Source organism: Artibeus jamaicensis, unplaced genomic scaffold (assembly GCF_021234435.1).
Source record: "Artibeus jamaicensis isolate MK-2021 breed Jamaican fruit bat unplaced genomic scaffold, CSHL_Jam_final contig_233, whole genome shotgun sequence".
Classification (NCBI taxonomy): Eukaryota; Metazoa; Chordata; class Mammalia; order Chiroptera; family Phyllostomidae; genus Artibeus; species Artibeus jamaicensis.
In genome coordinates this window covers 15,293,354-15,311,447 of record NW_026521486.1, presented here as the reverse complement: position 1 = coordinate 15,311,447, position 18,094 = coordinate 15,293,354, and the positions used below count along the sequence as shown (strand labels likewise).

General features: G+C 34.3%; 2 protein-coding genes across 8 annotated transcripts in view; one reads left to right on the top strand and one right to left on the bottom strand.

The window, feature by feature from the left end:
• CHPT1 (choline phosphotransferase 1) overlaps window positions 1-9,472 on the top strand; it is a 26,592-nt gene extending 17,120 nt beyond the window's left edge. The window contains exons 5-9 of one of the 4 annotated variants that reach the window (XR_005084542.2): window positions 2,377-2,508; window positions 4,610-4,768; window positions 5,217-5,342; window positions 6,361-6,557; window positions 9,298-9,472. Coding sequence is in view for 2 of the 4 variants with exons in the window: in XM_037160173.2 (XP_037016068.2) it covers window positions 2,377-2,508; window positions 4,610-4,768; window positions 5,217-5,342; window positions 6,361-6,471; window positions 9,298-9,342 (573 nt within the window). In the remaining 2 variants the exon portion in view is untranslated. Of the gene's footprint in view, window positions 1-2,376; window positions 2,509-4,609; window positions 4,769-5,216; window positions 5,343-6,360; window positions 6,561-9,297 lie in introns of all 4 variants that reach the window. The other 3 variants (XR_005084543.2, XM_037160173.2, XM_037160175.2) reach the window with 3 other exon arrangements.
• On the bottom strand, window positions 9,324-18,094 carry SYCP3 (synaptonemal complex protein 3). 4 transcript variants are annotated; one of them, XM_037160176.2, is made up of 9 exons: window positions 16,805-16,854; window positions 16,248-16,397; window positions 15,765-15,831; window positions 15,563-15,597; window positions 13,938-14,055; window positions 13,063-13,162; window positions 11,307-11,405; window positions 9,508-9,612; window positions 9,324-9,377 (listed from the first exon to the last, which is right to left on the bottom strand). In XM_037160176.2, exons 1-9 carry the CDS (start codon window positions 16,836-16,838, stop codon window positions 9,324-9,326), a joined length of 762 nt encoding a protein of 253 aa, XP_037016071.2. In that variant the 5' UTR covers window positions 16,839-16,854. The 4 variants fall into 4 exon arrangements, with proteins under 4 accessions (XP_037016071.2, XP_053517638.1, XP_053517637.1 ...); XM_053661663.1 differs by lacking the exons at window positions 9,324-9,377; window positions 16,805-16,854 and adding an exon at window positions 18,023-18,094 and having other exon boundaries at window positions 9,484-9,612; XM_053661662.1 differs by lacking the exons at window positions 9,324-9,377; window positions 16,805-16,854 and adding an exon at window positions 17,430-17,516 and having other exon boundaries at window positions 9,484-9,612.

Sequence of the window (18,094 nt, the reverse complement as noted above, 5' to 3'; positions counted from 1 at the left end):
TACCTTTTCCAGGTCAAAATTTATCTCATAAAATAGATATTTAGAAAAGTAAATTCAATAAGATATTTTACATTTGAAACTTGTCCTTTAATATTAGGAAAGGAATGTTGCTAATTTGCATGTATATAATACATTATGAGGTAAAGTTTCCCATTTTAAGGAGTGTTTTTATTTTCTGCTTCATTTATGACCTCAGTATTTTGATAAAAGATGACTCTCAGGAAGCTACTGTCATAAATTCATGCTTTGCCTAGGAAGAAACTATAAAGAAACAAATTATTTTGTCTCTGCACCCTAACACAGCACTGGCTGACTCACAACCTCATGCCCATAGAGTTAAGAAGAATAAGAATAATATCGCCAGCCAACAACTATCCTTTACTCAACATGCATTATGATCCTAAACATTTTACTGCCATTGTTTCATCTAATCCTCAGAACACTCCTGTAAGATAGATACTATCACTTTTCTGTTTTATGAATAAACTTTAGAATGATTAATTAATTTATCTAAGAACACATAGCTAGTGAGTACTAGAGCTAGGAATTAAGCAGGCTGATTCCAGACTCCATGTTTTTAATCACTAAGCTGTATTATACCTCCATTGAAAATAGTACAAGATATAAAACTAAACATACTCTTACCATAAGATCCCTTGGTATTTATACAAATAAGTGGAAAACTTATACCCATACAAAAACTTGAACACAGTTATTCATAATTGCCAGTTCTTGGAAGCAACTAACATGTCCTTCAGTAGGTGAATGGATAAACTGTGTTACATTCAGACATTGGAATATTAGTTAATGTTAAAAAAAAAGCTATCAATCTATGAAAAGACATGGAAGGACTTTAAATGTATATTACTTAGTGGAAGAAGCCAATCTGAAAAAGGGTATATATTATGTAATTCTAACTATATGACATCCAGGAAAAGGCAAAACAATTCAGATAATGAAAATGTTAGTTAGTAGCGATTGCCAGAGGTCAGGGGGACAGAGGGATAAATAGACAAAGCACGGAGGATTTTCAGGGCAGTGAAACTATTCTGTATGATACTATAATGCTGGATACCCGTCATTGTGGATTTGTCCAAACTCATAGAATGTACACCACCAAGAGCGAGCCCTCTGTGGACTTTGGGTGATAACGACGTGTCACTGTAGGTTCCTGGATTGTAACAAATGCACCGTGCTAGTGGGAGATGTTGATAGTTGGGGAGGCTGTGAAAGGGGGCCGTGAGCTCCGTAGGGACTCTGTGTACTTTCTACACAGTTTTGCTGTGAACTTAAAATTGCTCTAAAAAGTAATTCTGTTAAAAATAGGAATTGGAGATTACTCTGTGGCATTTAGTTTCAGAATTGCCAGTTCATATCACTAGGCTCAGAAATAGACCTTGAAAATATTTTCAAGTGGTTGGTACATTCTCTGAGAAATTTATTCCTTCTCATCATGTAAGAATAAATAATAGAACAAATATGTGCTACCATAGGCCTCTAGAATATACTAGAGGGATGTGATGTGTCTTGTACGGTAGCTGTTCTGCTAGTACTTATAAGAAGGTGAATGTGAACCTGGAAGCAGTTAGGCATCTCTGGTCATTAGGTCAGATTTGGCTATCTTAAATTTGGAATTCATATTTAGATTAAACAGGGAAGAATTGAACTTCATCTTAAAATAATTTCACTCAATGTCTTGGCAATACCATAGGGAGAAAGCACATCTGCTTATTCTCACCAAAAGAATACTTAATTTTAGGTGTAGATTTTCTAAACTTAATTGTTAATCTGTAGTTTCCACAAATTTTAGTAGAATATTTCAAAGTCTGTTTTCAAAACACAATAACCTACAGCTTTTGACAATTCATTGTTACTGTTTTTTAAATCCTTTGCTGCCTTTGGAGGTTTTTTTGAACAGCAACTGACCAAAAGGTAAATAAATAATGCTGCTAGAGGTTTCATCCGGATATTAAGTATACAAAATTTTTGCATGCGTGCACATCATGATTATTTGTCACATTCATGATGCAGATCATGGTGTCTGACTTCCCTGTGATGCTGCTTTTTAGAAATCTTAAATCCAAGTGAGCTGTCCTTTTTCATTCCTTTAAGTCAAGGAAAGTTTATGAGGTTAAATGTCTCATCATAATTATGCAATTAGACTTAGCTGAATTTGGTGGATTCATTTTTCACTGGATGAGTAAAACCATCAAGAGAAAAGTTACTACTTCCCTGTACATTCTGGAAGTTACAGTTTGATTATAAGAAAAATGATAACCTATTGTACAGGGCCATGTCATAATGTTTCTTTAATATTTAATAGGAAAAGAAATTCTAGTTTCTTAATGATTTATTTCTTTCCTCTACCCCCTGAAGATACCCATTCTAGAAATAAAATTGAAGATCTTCCCAGTTCTTGGAGTTGTAGGTGGAGCAATATTTTCGTGTTCAAATTATTTCCATGTTATCCTCCATGGTGGAGTTGGCAAGAATGGATCCACTATAGCAGTAAGAGATTAATTTCATCATCATTTAGTATTAATTTCATGCTACATTTACTTATCACCAGCTACAGAGATACTAAAAATATGCAGAAGTTCAACAGTGGGGAAGAGAACTAAATATTTTAAAAGATTCTGTGTAGGCATGTAATACAAAAGCATTTTAAAAACAGTTAGACTGATAATAAAGCATTTTTCTCCTTTCTACAGCCTTTCTGAATAGACTTTTCTGGCATTTCATTTACTCATCCACCATTTCACTACCGTATGTAATTAAGAGTTGCCGTCTGTTTTCTTACATTTTGTGCCTTACAGTAATAAGGAGAAAAGATAGAGAATGAGTTGCTGATTGAATGGGCAGAAAGCTACCAAGGTCATGGTTTCATATATCAGATGTTTATTACTAGCAAAGTAAATTTTATTGAAATATATTTTTTAAAACCACTCTATTTTAAAAGGTAAAATTTTTTTAACTTTAATTCTTAAATTGAGTGGATAAACCTTGTGCTTTGTATTCTTTACACTTTGCTCATGCTGTAATATTTTTGTATTTATTCATATTTGTTTCTTAAAACTTTTTAATACTTTACGTGGGAGTTAAAATTCCTGCCAAGTTTTTAAACAATATAGCACAGACCTATGTGTTTTAAAAAACACTGTCATCTTCCAGGTAGGTGAACTTAGGAGTATAAATACTTATTCCAGTGATGCCATCTTCTATCAAAACGTTTGTGGAATGTCTTTTTAGAAGACAATCTTCTAATGCTTCTTAATGCTTTGAGCTATGGCTCATTCTCTTTGATTTCTTTGGTGCAATATATAGTTCAAATTTTCTATCTTTTAAAGGTGGATTTGATTTTGGAAACAAGTCAGTCATTTGGAGCTAGGTCTAATAAATAGAAGTAATAAATATGAAGTACAGCATTTTCAGTTAAAAATTAAGTGTCACCCTCTTAAATGACTTATATAGATTGACTCTTAAGACAATTTGAAAGGAATCTACATAATTCATAAATTATCAATATTTATGAATACATTTTATATACATAATCCAAAAGCAAAATATAAAACTTATTTAGATAAATGAGTTCTGATATATTTGGAAAGATTAATTTGTTGTTTTTTGAGGTGTTTTTTCTGTCGACCTCAGTACATTACTGCATAAGGCAATTAGGAATACTAGATGCTTGACCATGGATGGTAAAACAGAGCTGTAGCTGGAACACAAGTTCCACTAAAGAAAATGTTATTTAGTAAGATCAGTGTCCACTTTAGAGAATATTTTACTAAGAAATAATTGATGAATTGTTTGAAGGAAGAAAAGAAATCTGATACTACAGCTAAGAGGTGGTTGACTTCAAACTCTTAAACTGGTGTTTTTCTAACCTTTTTAGCAGATTTGCTTAAAATCTATAAAACCATAACAGAGATAAAAGCACTATCTTATTAGTTGAAATTTTTGTTTTCACTATATGTTTTATTTTATATGATTTTATAGTATTATTACTGTAATTTTATAGTAAGTTATAACATGTAAACTTAAGTCTGTTTTAATTAATACATTTAATTTGACGATTATTGATTTAGTAAGTCTTAATATCAAATTTATTTCAATATTTTGTTTAAGATAAGCAGTGCTGAGAGAATCCTGATTCACATAAATAAAAATGTAATGGGTTGGATTTTATAATGTTATATAAAGTGCATTTGCAGTCTAAATACCAAAAAATGGAGATGTCGTTGATATTGAGAGAGACTAAGACAGATATATCTGGACAAAAACATGTTAATTTTGTAGTCCAAGTGTTGATGGCCTTTAGCATAGTAAACCTTGGTATAGAATAAACTATACTTTTTTAATGTTTATTAGCTTAAAACGTGATGTGTATAAAATTGGAATCAAACATCTATAGCACTGTTATCTCTAACTCTGGAGTACTGTGAGAGGTTGAAAAGTACTGCTAAGGCCTTTATACTCCTTTAGGCCTTATACTACACCATACTGTTTTTCAGCTCTCCAGTTCCTAAAACAAAATAGATGCTCAGAAAATGGAACATAATAAATATAATGTTAAAATGTGATGTTGATTTTCTGCTTTATCCATTAGGGCACCAGTGTCTTGTCACCTGGACTTCACATAGGAATAATTATTATACTGGCAGTAATGATCTATAAAAAGTCAGCAACTAATGTGTTTGAAAAGCATCCTTGTCTCTATACCCTAATGTTTGGATGTGTCTTTGCTAAAGTATCACAAAAATTGGTGGTAAGAAATTATTTAATGATTCACAGTATCAATAACTTACATGGTCCTCAAACACAGAGCTGGAAACTATTTCATGCAATGGGTAGTTTTTTTGTGGTGTTACCATCACTATATGTAGTTACCTATTTGTACTCCAAGTAAAATTTATGATGAGTTAATGTTATGTTCAGGGAGATTCTTTACTATGTAGTAAGTTAATTATTTAACTATAACAAATAGAACTTTCTGATATTAATACATTTAAATATTGGAAACTTTAATAAGCTATCCATTATTCAGTCATGAATTTTGGAAGTTTTAGATTCAGTATTTCATATCAAATATGAGATTAAATGCTCTCTTTATCCTTATTTGTCTTAATAGTGAGTTATAGTCAATTCTGTTCTGAAATTAAAAGCTAAAATGTTGAAAATTTAATAGTGAAATTATTTTGTTGATTTTTTTGTAGATAGCCCACATGACTAAAAGTGAACTGTATCTTCAAGACACTGTCTTTTTTGGCCCAGGTCTTTTATTTTTAGACCAGTACTTTAATAATTTTGTAGATGAATATGTCATTCTATGGATAGCAATGGTAAGTTCTTTTCTATTAAGATTTTATTTTTAACAGATGTCAGATAACACTATGCTTGAGTCATTTCAGTGAAATATCAGGTAGTCTCACTATTAGTCTATACAGTAAATGTTTCTGTAAAACTACTTCTTTTAAGCTGTAAATTTGCTTTTTTTATTGAGTACAGAAATGGTCTACATATCTGGCTTCCACCAACCTCAGTCCTTAAAAATATAACTGTGAGTTTTCCAAGTAATGATAGGGATATTTTCTCCTCATTCCGACTCCAGCAGTGGAGCTGAGAGGCTTCTTTTTCTAAAAGGAAGCATTTACCCCTGGTCTCTGAGGAAGTTTTTAAATAGTGTGCTTTCCTCAGTTTTTTCTACAACAAAATTTTGTGTATACCTCCCATCAACTGTTATCTTTTCCAGGCATTTTTTTCTTTTCATCCTGCAGAACTTTGAGGGATCCACACAAGGGACATCTACTTCACTTCCATAGGCCTTTGCTTTCCTACTACTAATCTCAAAGGAGTAAGAAATGTATATGATGGATTTTATTATATCTGGTAGTCCTTTCTAGTAGAAATGTGTGGCTTTGTTGCGCAGCAAAGAATTGAAAGAATGTGGAGTCAAGACTTTTCTGTTACTCTCCAGGTTTTGTTAAAGTCTAGGCTTTTACTGCTGTGCTCAGATTCTATAACTATGAAATACCCTGCATGTTGCAGATGACTATATGAGGTCCAAATGAGAAATACTGTATTTTGCCATGTATAATGCATTATTATACTCCATGGTAGGTAATCATCATACTCATGTATAATGAGCATCCTTATTTTTCCGTCAAAAATTTGGGCAAAAATTGTGCATTATACATGGCAAAATACAGTATATAAAAGTACTCTAAAGTATAAAATTTTCAATGAAGAATTTTCAGTTAATGTTTGAGATGCAGGTAGTGGTGGAAGGCAGGAGGGATAGCTGTTGCTTCAGAAAAGATAGACCATAATCCATTTTACATTTTCTTTTTGCTTCTAAAGGTCATTTCTTCATTTGATATGATGATGTACTTTAGTGCTTTGTGCCTGCAAATTTCAAGACACCTTCATCTAAATATCTTCAAGACTTCATGTCATCAAGCACCTGAACAGGTTCACAAGCATATTGACTAATAGTCCAAGGAAAAGAGGAGAAGCAGTTAGGGGAACCTAGGAGTGAAGGAAATCCCCTTTTGCAGGTGGCTAGTATACTATCAAATAAGGTTATATTTGAATATGAACCATTAGCTCCTATAGGTTCCATTATGTCTGTCTTAGCTGTGAAGTCCTCATTGTGTATCAACATTTTTAACTACAAATATTATCAGAGTAATATAATCTATAAGTTAGAAACAAAACCAAAGAAAGAAATTTCAATTTTCTGGGGATAAGAATGTACACCACAGTAGTTCTAAATAGCAGTCTTTTTGTCTTAGAAATCCTTAGACACTCAGAATTTTCATTGCCAAACTACATAAAAATTCAAGACTTAAAGAATTTTTAGCCAAATTGAAGATGATGCTTTTATTGCAAAAAGGCAATGAGTTCATAACACTATTTAAGTGCATGGATTATAATATTCTAGTTAAAGTTGAATGATGACATATGAATTTTTTATTAGCCATTTTCAAAAGAGGTAATGTTAACTGCTATTGTACTAAAGGAAATACCTGCTTAATATATCAACCAGAATTGAAAAGGGCTACTGTAATTTTCTATCATTTGTGTTAAAAGCAATCTACTAGTTCAGAAAAACGAATCTTTATAGTGAGAGTAACTTGTTTCTTGATATTCTGAATTAAAATTTCATTGTCACAAAAAGGTGGACATTAGACATCCCCTTTTATGAAAAAACGCAGCATTTAAAGCACAATTGACATAGGAAAATTAGTAATTTATAAAAACATGGCAAAAATATCTTCTCTTTATAATATCAGCCAAAGTTACAACTATACATTTGAGGTAAAAAGGGGATAAAATGAGTATCAGTTATTTAACTACTAAGTACATTATGTACTGATTCTTACCTTCCACTCTTATAGTGTTCATTATGAATAACAGAACTATCACAAAGCTCTTTGGTGATACCAATGTTCAGACTCCCCTTTTACCCTATTTTTAATTTTATCCAGCAATTCTGTAGACCGTGGCCATATGATGAAATAATTTTTTAGAAAAAGAGTAATGAATATGTTAACTATATCTTAAGCAAGAAAAAGACAATGAAAAAAGTGGAAGTTGATATTACTTGAAAGGAAAAATATTTATGTGCATTAAGGACACAGAACAGTCCAGGGTACTTATTTGGACTACTTTACAATTGGTAAACTCAAATAAGGACATTCTTAGAAATCTATTCCAACATGTACTTTGCTTTAAAAGGAAACTCCTTTACAAAATGCAAAAATTTAGGAAGTAAACTGTCCCCCTAATGTCAGGTGTTTGTTAATGGTGAAGGACTAATTTCTTCCTGTGTGAGTTATCATAGTTAGAAAAGGAGAATCAGTATGGGTTTGTTTTAAAAACTTTGAAAACCTCAAAACTAAGGTTAAGAATGGGTTATGGGGAAAAAACTAGAATTGAAAACATGGGAAAACAGAAAAATCACTCCTAATGGGCATTTTTTTTGAGGGGGGCACATTTCTTGTTTTGAATGCTTCAATGAAAGCAATTTGAGAAAAAAATTGTAAGTTTAACTGACTTATTTAAAACACTGAAATAATTCTTTCATTATTAAATCAAGTGTTTCATGTTTTATGTTTTTAAAATATACATTTTAAAAGACAAGGTATAAGAATTAACTATTAAATCTGGAAATGAATATAAAATCAAAAAGAATCTAAAATTGAATAATAGTTCTATTATTTACTCTAAATTGAAACTGAAAACATTGTAGGTCATTTATCTTTGAAGACAGATGTGAAATACTTAATTCATAAGCAATTAGGCATGTTAATGATATGCTTTTAAATCATTACCACAAGCACGTGCCATTTAATTTCAGACTAGCTCAATTAAATGTCCTTTTGATGTCTGTGGAAATGACATTAAAAAATCTATTTTATTTTGAAGAATTTTTTATTTTTATTTTTTTATTGTTAAGAGTTTTTTCCATTTCCCCCACCAACCCATCCCCACGTCCCACCCTCTATCCTACCCGCCTTTGGCTTTGTCCATGTCTCTTTTATGTATGTTCCTTGACAACTATCCCCCTCTAGTTAGAGAGAGAGAGAGGAAGACAGAGGAGAGAGATGTTGATTTGTTGTTCCACTTATTTATGTATTCATTGGTTCCTTCTTGTTTGTGCCCTGACTGGAGATCAATCTTGGTGTATCTGGATGATGCTCTAACCAACCCAGCTACCCAGCCAGGGTGCATATCCGTATTTTAGAATGGCTATTTATTATCTTTTTTAGTTATCTTAATGGTGTTTAGCAGTTTTATTCCACAACAGTAACTCACTTTTTAATTAATTTCCTACATCAGATTTTCTTTTGAAATTCAATCATTAGAATTGGCTGTGCAACTTAATGACCTTATACAAGAAGATATATGTATAAAAATAGGTTTTATGCTTTTTTTCTTAAGGGACAACCATCCATATAACCTTCTATATTTGTGCTTTCTACCTTTTGGGACTGATACAGATACACTGAAGCCAAAGCTTGAAAGTAAATAATCTTTATTGCTAAGTTAATTGACAAGTGTTACAGAGAAAAATTCACTATTACTATTAAAAGGCAGAAAGGTTGGCACATACAGTTTAAGGGTTGCTGCTACTCACAAAACTGTTTAGATTTTATTTAGAGGTTAAGAGGAAGAGGAGGCTGGCACTTAAATTAATGATTAACACGATGTAATATTTGAACTAGAATTTTTAAACCACTCTAAGACTTATATGCCTCTTTGCTAATGTTATAATTATATCATATTACTTAGGTTCAAATTCTTCCTTCAAAGAGTCATCAGAATAACATGGATTGAAGAGACTTTCGAACATTTGCCATCTCCTGCTGCTGCTGTTCATGAAAGGAGATATTAAACATTTGTTTAATTTTTAGATAAGTGTTATACATATTTCAACAAATAAAATGTTTCAGTGCTTACATTATAATCCTTACTTTTTCAGTGTTTACTATCATAACTTACAGTGTCCATCATAATTTGTTTTTGCAACAAAGCCATTTCTTTTTTAAGTTCAATTTGTGCACCAGTAAGGAGAGTATCCTGATTCTTGTCCAAGTCACCCATGCTCTAAAACACAAAAGACTTGTTCAGTTACAAACCATCAGTTTTTATCTCAAGTTCTGAGCTTGTACAATTAATTTTCAAAAGTAGGAATATTTTAAAATTCAAATAGTATACCAATTTATTCCAAATAAAAATATTCTAAATAATACATCAAAATACCTACTAAAGAATTTTAAAATGTTAGACATGAATTAAATATTACTATAGGAGGTACAACAGTAGTGTACTTTGCTTGAAACAATGGGTTAATGAACTGTTAAGATTTCAGTATCTAACAGTTAAAAAAAAAAAGACTGGAAGTCCAAAATTAATAAATACCATAATTTTGAAATTTTCTAAAAATTCTTCTAAATATCAAGTTGTAACCCACTTATGACTAATGGTCAAATGTGATGAGAATTCATCAGGTATTAAATGACCTATAGTAAACCTTTCTTCAATTTATGAGAAAAATCATAATTTACTATTCATCCAATAAATAATATTCCTAATGCCTAGTGTATAAAAAGTACTATGTTAAGTGCTGTGGATAAATTTAAAAATAATAATATGTGACCCTTCCCTTGTTCCAGTGACAACAAACATGAATGAAAATGACACAAAATTTTATAATAGACATAGAAACACAACTTGCTGTGGCTATGTAGTAGAAAATGATGATTAATTCCAAGTTAGTTGGAAAAGGATTAAGTAAGATCAATAGATAAAGCAAAAAATTTCCTAGAGCAAGAGCATAAACAAAATCATGGAAGTATGCAGTAAGTCAGAGAAAGCAATTATGTGGAGGTGTGGGTGTAATGGTCAAATGTAGTAAATGAAGCATAAAAAGAGGGTTACATTATTAGGCGGGGAGAAATCTTGACTAAAGAATTTAGAATGAGAAACTACTGATAGTTTTTCAAGAGGGAAGAGAGATAATGTTTTAGGAAAATAATATGGCAGAATTATGAAGAATGTATCATAGAACAGAGAAATCAAGTGTTTTAATAGTATAAGCAAAGAATGAAAAAAATTTAAAAGACAACCGCTACAGAGGTAAAAATTATAGGACCTTCTAATAACTGGATGTGGAACAAATAAGGCAGATAGAAGAGTCAAATATACTAGAATTCCTATTTTGTTATTTTTAGTGCTGACATTTAGAGGAAATCTTTTCTAGTACTTTACCAATCAACAAATGGTTTTCAGGGAGTATTACAGCAAGGTGACTGGAAAAACTTTTTAACACAACTTGTGTTCACATAAATTATTGATAATTCTAAAAGCAAATATGCCATAAAGTATGTATATAACACATTTGAAATGAAAAGAAATATCAATTTCAATTGGGTACTTTCTACTGAACAAATGCTGTGGATACAAAGACAAGTAAAAGTCTATCTAGAAATGATTTATGAATTTTCTACTTTCAGTTGAATAGAGAATACTAGTGCTAACATTAAATACAACTTTTATGCATAATATGTACATTTTTAGGTAAAATTCCCAATTTACCATTTCCTATTTTGAATTATTCTGACAAAAACATTAGAATGTTAAAGTAGAATATAGTACTTTAAATAAACAATGAATCCAAAATGGAAAGTAGTTGAAATTTTTAAATGCATAAGCAAAATGTTTTTCCTTAAACTTAGAAAAAAATTATCTTCTACTTCCAACATAAATTGTTTTGTAAGAATATGTTAAATACAACTGACCTTTACGAACTGCTCATATAACTGTTTAACTGTGTTCAGTCTCTGGCTCTGAATAACTCTAGATTGTTGAAAAATCTTTTGTTGCTGTCGAAACAAATTCTACAAATGTAAAAGAAAAACTTGTGTGATATCAATTTGAGTATAATTTTAAATTTATCACAAAAACGTTTAAAGGTAATTTAAAAATCAATACTTTAAAAATTTTAACTATTATAGTAAAATTTAAATAATCTGTGTTCACCAAAAATATACAGCAATATATAATCCTACCAGTCATTAACTAGGAAATCTTAACAATACTCAAAACATGTCCTAATTCTTAGTGCTCTCAATATCAACAGAGATGATCCTTCTGATAATGCTGGTCTTTCACCAATGATTTTTAGCTGCCACCCTACTTCAGCCATTCCTTTACATATTCATACCCTAGATTTTGTCATTACCAATAACTACAACCTCTGTCTAGTATGAATAATAACAAAGTGCTCTGAATGGTTTTAAATAAACTTACTATATATGAACTCACTTAATCAAAGAGCATACAAACATGCTGCTCTTTGTCCATTCTTTTAAAAGACCAAATAAAAAGCACTATTCCTTTTCTACTCAGGCTACTACCCCATTTCTTTCCCATTCTTATACTCATTTCAGCTGGGTTTTTGCACTTATTATTTCACCAAAATCACTCTGGTTCAAGACTGATAGAACCATTCTGATCAACACCTCTGATCAATGACCTCCATCTTGCCAAATCTACCTTATTTGGTCTATAGGCAGCATATGAAAAAGTTAATCCTTTCTGCTTAAATGGCTTGCTTCATTTTGCTTGGACAGGTTTTCTTTCTATTAGGCCACTCCTTTTTGTCTTTAACTCTAAACATTCTAAGGGCCCAGTTCTTAGACTTCTCTTTTGTGTTTACAATCACTCCCTTGGTGGGTTTCCTTCAACTTAATATGTTTCTTATTTCTTTCCTGAAATCTAGACTCATACCAGTGGCTTACTCAATGTCTCCCCTTGTTATATTTAAATTAAACATTTGCATAACTGGGCTGGTCAACCAACACTTAAAATTATTTGCTAGGAATAGCACCTTAGCTCTTAGATAAGATGTGTGATAATTTCACAAACAATGTTAAGTATGGAATAAAAGGATAACGTAGTTATATATGTGGTGCTGACTTCCATCTCCCACTAAATAGGTAATGCAAGAGTAAATCATGTTCTGACCATAATGACTGATTCAATAATGGGCAAACAATCCAAACTGATCAGTGATTTTCCTTCAGAGGCGTTTTCTGCTAGTTACTGCTAGAGTTACTTTTCTGCTAGAGTCCACCAAGGTTACTGAACTTGTCTGGGATTGCAACAACCTATCTTACTTACCACACTGAGACAGCCTAAGAACTGGAGACAGAGCCAAGATGATACCACATGAGCAATTGTTCCCCAACCCACCCAGATATGCCTGAAGCTAAATTAACCCTAGTCTTCTTTTATGTAAATGAATAATCCTTTTGTACTTTGGCAAATTTCTGTCATTTGGAACTAACAGAATCCCAATCAATATAGGAAGCAAACACCATCAGCTTGTATGAATATGGTTTGTGTCTATATGTCTGATTTACCATTCAGCAGGACCAAAACATACAGCCAGCAATGGGTAGTGGAACCTGAGTTCTGTGGGTCCCCTACAAGACTAGGCTCTCCATCCTACTTGACACTTGGTTGAATAAAGTTAAGCATGATGATACATACAGCTAGTTTTTCTTCTTGTTCCTCAGCCTTCTGCACATCTATCTCCCACTGCTGAAACAAAGTCATACACTGCTGAGAAAATTCCTTACTAAGCTTCTGTCTGTAAAACATAATAAATATTATCATACTTGATATCATTATGGGAAAAACAGTCGAAACAAAATTGACTTACATAATTATGCTGTAATAAAGGCAATAAAAGCACTCAAATTTCAGATATGAAACTAGAAGTAAAATTACGATTCCAGACATATTTATTCTCCTAAACCTAACACAAAAACCCTCCCATATACTTTAGCTCTCGAAAAGTAAGGAAATTTTGTTGTATATATGAATTTTCCAGAAAACTCCATTTTACTGCCAGTTTGTCATTTTCTCCTACTTGCACATAGGTTTGATATGATAAATTCAATGAAACCATTATATTTATCATATCAGATGTTTCCAAATAGACATTCTACTTAGTTTTTGCCTATTTTGGTACAAAATGATTTTATGCCAAAGAATAGTTACTTCAGCTTAAATATACAAATCATTTACAATAAATATTAAGACTGATCTTTTTCCACACCGTTGAACAGCTGACATTTATTTTATTCAGCTAGTGTATTTCTATAACAAAGACAAATTAGAAAAAAAAATCTTAACTTTTATTTAAAAGGGGATAAAAATAATCTATTGATTTCTAGGAAATATATTTCAAGTCTATGAAGGAGTGAGTGTACTGGACTAAAAGACTTAGAGAAAAATCAAGCTAAATATATATTTTTACTGGAGACTCCAATAAACGGGTAACAGTATTTTTCATAATTTGCACTAATGAATAGTATTCAATGATAGAAATGTTATGGTTGTGAAAGAACCAATAATCATACCTGAGATCTTGTTGGGTTTTCCAAATATGTTCAATTTTCTGGCTACTGGTTTTGAGGGAAGCCTTGGTATACATTGCTAGTCTTTTTTTCTTTGCAAGAAGAGAACTGTTAATGTTAGCTATATGGAAAATAAAATATTCATTAAAATGCAGTATTGAAGAATTACATATTTTGTGCCCACATACTTAAATAAATATGGGTAAAACTGGTTTAACAATTTCAGAAAGACACTTAAAATTAAATTTAAAATAGGTATATCAAAAGCGAGGTTGTTTTTTTCTAAGAAAACTTTTAGTTATTAGTATCCCAGTTCTAGAGACTTTTTCCTAGCTAGAGACTTTTTAAAATTTATAGATGATTAAAAAGAGCCAATAAAAGGAAAAAAGAGTCTCAAGGATGGGCTTTACTTTCCTCCTAAGAAAACAACAAAGGCTAAATTTTTCTAAATTTATAAAATACTCCCCAACTGAAACAACACATTTAGATGAATTACTGTTAGAATTCAGTATATGAAACACACAAAAGTATTTTTTTAATCCAAAAAAGATAAAAAGTTTTAAGAAAATTATTTTTAAAAATATATTTGGTGGTAATTTTAAGCATATAATTTTGTAAATGAGACAGAGATTGAGCATAGAAGAATCTTAAGGAAATACCTAGATAAATTCATTCTATAACCTTTTTTGAATACTTTCATGGAGATTTTTATAGCAGATTTTTATCCCTAAGTACTGTATTTCATGAAACTTTAATACTTTAAGTAATGCCTTGCTAAACATGTACATATGGATCTACCATCAATGTTATTCTTCAATAATTATTATGGAGCTGCATTATTATATATCTTATATATCCAGTATCTATCAATAAGAATATATATATATATAAAATTACCAATCATTTTGCCACTACCCAATAGAGCAAAGCTTTCATAAAAGACTTGACTATGTGATGAATGTGCTGTATAGAGAAGTCAAATATTGTCTCTCTTTTGAGTATTATATCCCCAGTGCAGTTCATGTAATTGACATTTGACATACAATTTAAAGTTTATGAACTTCTTATCTCATTATACATTTATTACTATCTAGCAAGGCTGTTTTTAATTCTCAACTACATTGTTTAATGTAAAAATAACATTAAAGAGTTATTTTAAAGGCTTCAGTTTACACTGAAAAGAACTGCTACAGAATTTACACTGCTACAGAAAAAAACAAAGGAATGTCATACAAAATAACTAAATTGAGAAAAAGGAAAGCTGACATATATACAGGTATGTGTGTGTTTGCAGTCTGTAGAAAAGTCTACAAAAGACCATTCAAAGTATAGAGACTTTTCCCATCCATTTTGTCCTAAAATTCCAGTCCATTAAATTCACACATGTATAAAATAAAAGCACCACTCGAGTACTACTCACCATTGTTAGTACCATTTGCACTCTTCGCATCAATAACTGGAAAAGGTTAAGTAAGAAAATCTATGGAGCTAAATTACATAGCACACTTATGCAAAGTTGTATATATAAGAACAAGGCATTAAATGACAGTCTTGAATACACTGATTATTGTACAAGTTATTTGGCTTAAAATAATCTTCATTAAATACAAATGTCTCCTAAAACATACCTCCAATTTTTTCCAGCATAGTCTGTACTTCATCTCTGTGAACAAAGTACATTTAAAAACTTTTCATTAGAGAGCCATAAAATATCATGTTTGTTTTGGAAGAAATATCCCACACCCAGTATTTTACATGTAATATTCATTGGACAACCAAAGTACTTTCTTAAAGTGCTTTATCAGACAGAAACTATTTTGAGTGCATTACCCCGTATTTTCAAGTATTCCTGCAGAAGTCCTTTTCTTCCCAAGCTTATCAATTGCCGGAGTCTTTGCTGCATCAACAATAAAAAAATTTAAATGTTTTTAAAATTAAGTATGCTACTTTGGTCATTTCAGTATGTCTCTTAATTCTGAGGTCATTTAAGCTTTTTGCCACATGAGTTTTTAAAGCAGATACATAAATACAGTGCTTTCTCTGTAAATCCGGTGGAATTAAATCAAGATCCAGGACCATTTTATAGGAACAATTTTGCAAGTTTTCCTGTGTTAATGTCATGTACTATTTATTAGACATTTTGGGAATCATGACTGAAAATGCAAGTAGCTATATAAGCAACTCTAACTCCAGATGAGAAACATGAACTATATTAAAATGCTTGACAAAGTTTTACTATCATTTAAAATGCAGGAGATTCAAAGTAAACGAACTGAAGGGCACGGTCACGCCACAACATTAGATGTACTGTACCACGAGTAACATCCTCCTCTGGACCGCTCAGAGCTTTTCTATCTTCTTTCTCGAACTCAAAGGCTATTAGAAGCTGATCCTCCATTGATATCTTCCCAGATTTCCCGGTATGTTTTCTTCCAGAGGGCAACATATTTAGATGTTTCCTGACTTCAAAAAAATAAGTATTTCAAACCTTCTGAATCCAAAGTTATCATTTAAATAAACTGATAAACCTCAAAATTAGAAACATCAAAGATGATCTTAGTTGAACATTTAGGAATCTCCTCGTTTATTTTTATGGACCCAAAGTTAAGATAATGAGAGCATCCACCCCGCTTGCAGGTGTGCTGCTATGGAGAGTTCAGAGAAGACTGCGAGAACAGAATTTTATTCCAGCCCCTGCCAGACTCTGGCTAAATTTGGGCACACACAGTTTTTTCGCATCAGTCACAAAGTGAACCGGTTGAATGGATCGACCGTGAGGCTGCCTGTCAGACCCGGCTCAGCCCACAGCCTCGCGCCCGCCACTGCACCACGGCCCCCTGGCCCGCACCCCTCCCAGCCCCTCCGTGTACCCGGATGCTCGCTCGCACCCTCCTCCGACCGCATCTAACCCTCCACCCCGTCCACCCCTGGGCCCGGAAGCCCTGGTCGCCCTCTCACTGCCTCTCAGCCCGGGTGCGCCCCCCACGCGCACCGGTCCCCGCCCCTCGGGCCGAAGTCGTCCCTTCACTCGATCTGCTCCCGTCGCCCACGTGGCCGCCCAACCCCAGGCTCCCCGTCTCTGCCTTGCCCTGGTCTCCCCCTCAGCCCCGGGGCCCCGCGAACCCTCTACTCCCTCAAATTCTCTCGACCTTGGGGATTTCTTTGCCCCGGTCGTCTCCTCGTCCGTTCAAGTTACTTCGACTGCGGTCGCCCCCTCGGTCCCTCTTCCCGCTCGTCTCCTTTGCCCACCCCACCCCCCACCCCGCCCCGTCGTCTCCCTAGCACCTCAGCCCCGGTTGCCCCCTCCGCCGATGTACTTTCAAGGTACATCGGCCCGGTTGCCACGTTGACTCCCGGCTCCTCTTCCAGCTCAGACTCCCTCGGCCCCAATCATCCCCTCAGCCCCAGTCGCCCCCCGCCGCCCCCTCAGTCCCGGGGCTCCTTCGAGTTCTCTCAGCTTCGGTCTCCCGTGGGCCCCGGGAACCCTCTACCCACTCAAAGTGCCTCATCCTCGGTCTTCTCCTCGCCCCCGCTCGCCCCCGGGGCCCCTCAGCCCAGTTCGTCTTCTCGCCTCCGGCTGACTCATCGCCCGTTCAGGGTACCTCGGCCCCGGCAGCCTCCTTGCCCGCGGCCGCCCCGTCAGCCCTGGGCCCACTCTTTCCACTCAAGTTCCCTCAGCCCCGGACGCCCCCCTCGGCCCCGGTCCCGTCTTCGGCCTCTCGCCCGGTCAAGGTCCCTCGGCCCTAGTCGCCCCCTCGCACGTTCAAATTCCCTCGGCCCCGGTCAACCCCTTGGCCCTTCAGCCCCAGTGGCCTCCTCTTCTCCGGTCGCCTCATCAGCCCCGGGGCTCCTCTTCCCGGGGGCCGATTTCACCCCTCATGCCCCGTAGCCCCCTCAGCCTGGGCACCAGTCGCTCCCTAAGGCCTCCACGGTCACCTCCGCCGCCTCTTCTGCTCTCTCGGCCCTTGCGAGCTCAGGGCCCTGCCCTAATTTTCCTGTCAGAGGCCCCAGGTGAAGCCAACTAGAAAGTTTTACTCGCAGATCAAGAGTAAGCTTTGATTCGACTCCCACCCTGGACAAACTCCTACCCTTCTCACACCAGAAAGGACACCCAACAGCTAAGGCCCACAACTACAGGCCTCCGCCCAGCGTCCCCAGAA

Coding starts and splice junctions, on each gene's coding strand:
- SYCP3 (XM_037160176.2), bottom strand. CDS start 16,838: ATGCGGTCGGAGGAGGGTGCGAGCGAGCATCCGG. Junction 15,832..16,247: donor AGAGGAGGATGTTACTCGTG/GTACAGTACATC, acceptor TTGTTGATGCAG/CAAAGACTCCGGCAATTGAT. Junction 14,056..15,562: donor TATGCTGGAAAAAATTGGAG/GTATGTTTTAGG, acceptor TTTTCCATATAG/CTAACATTAACAGTTCTCTT.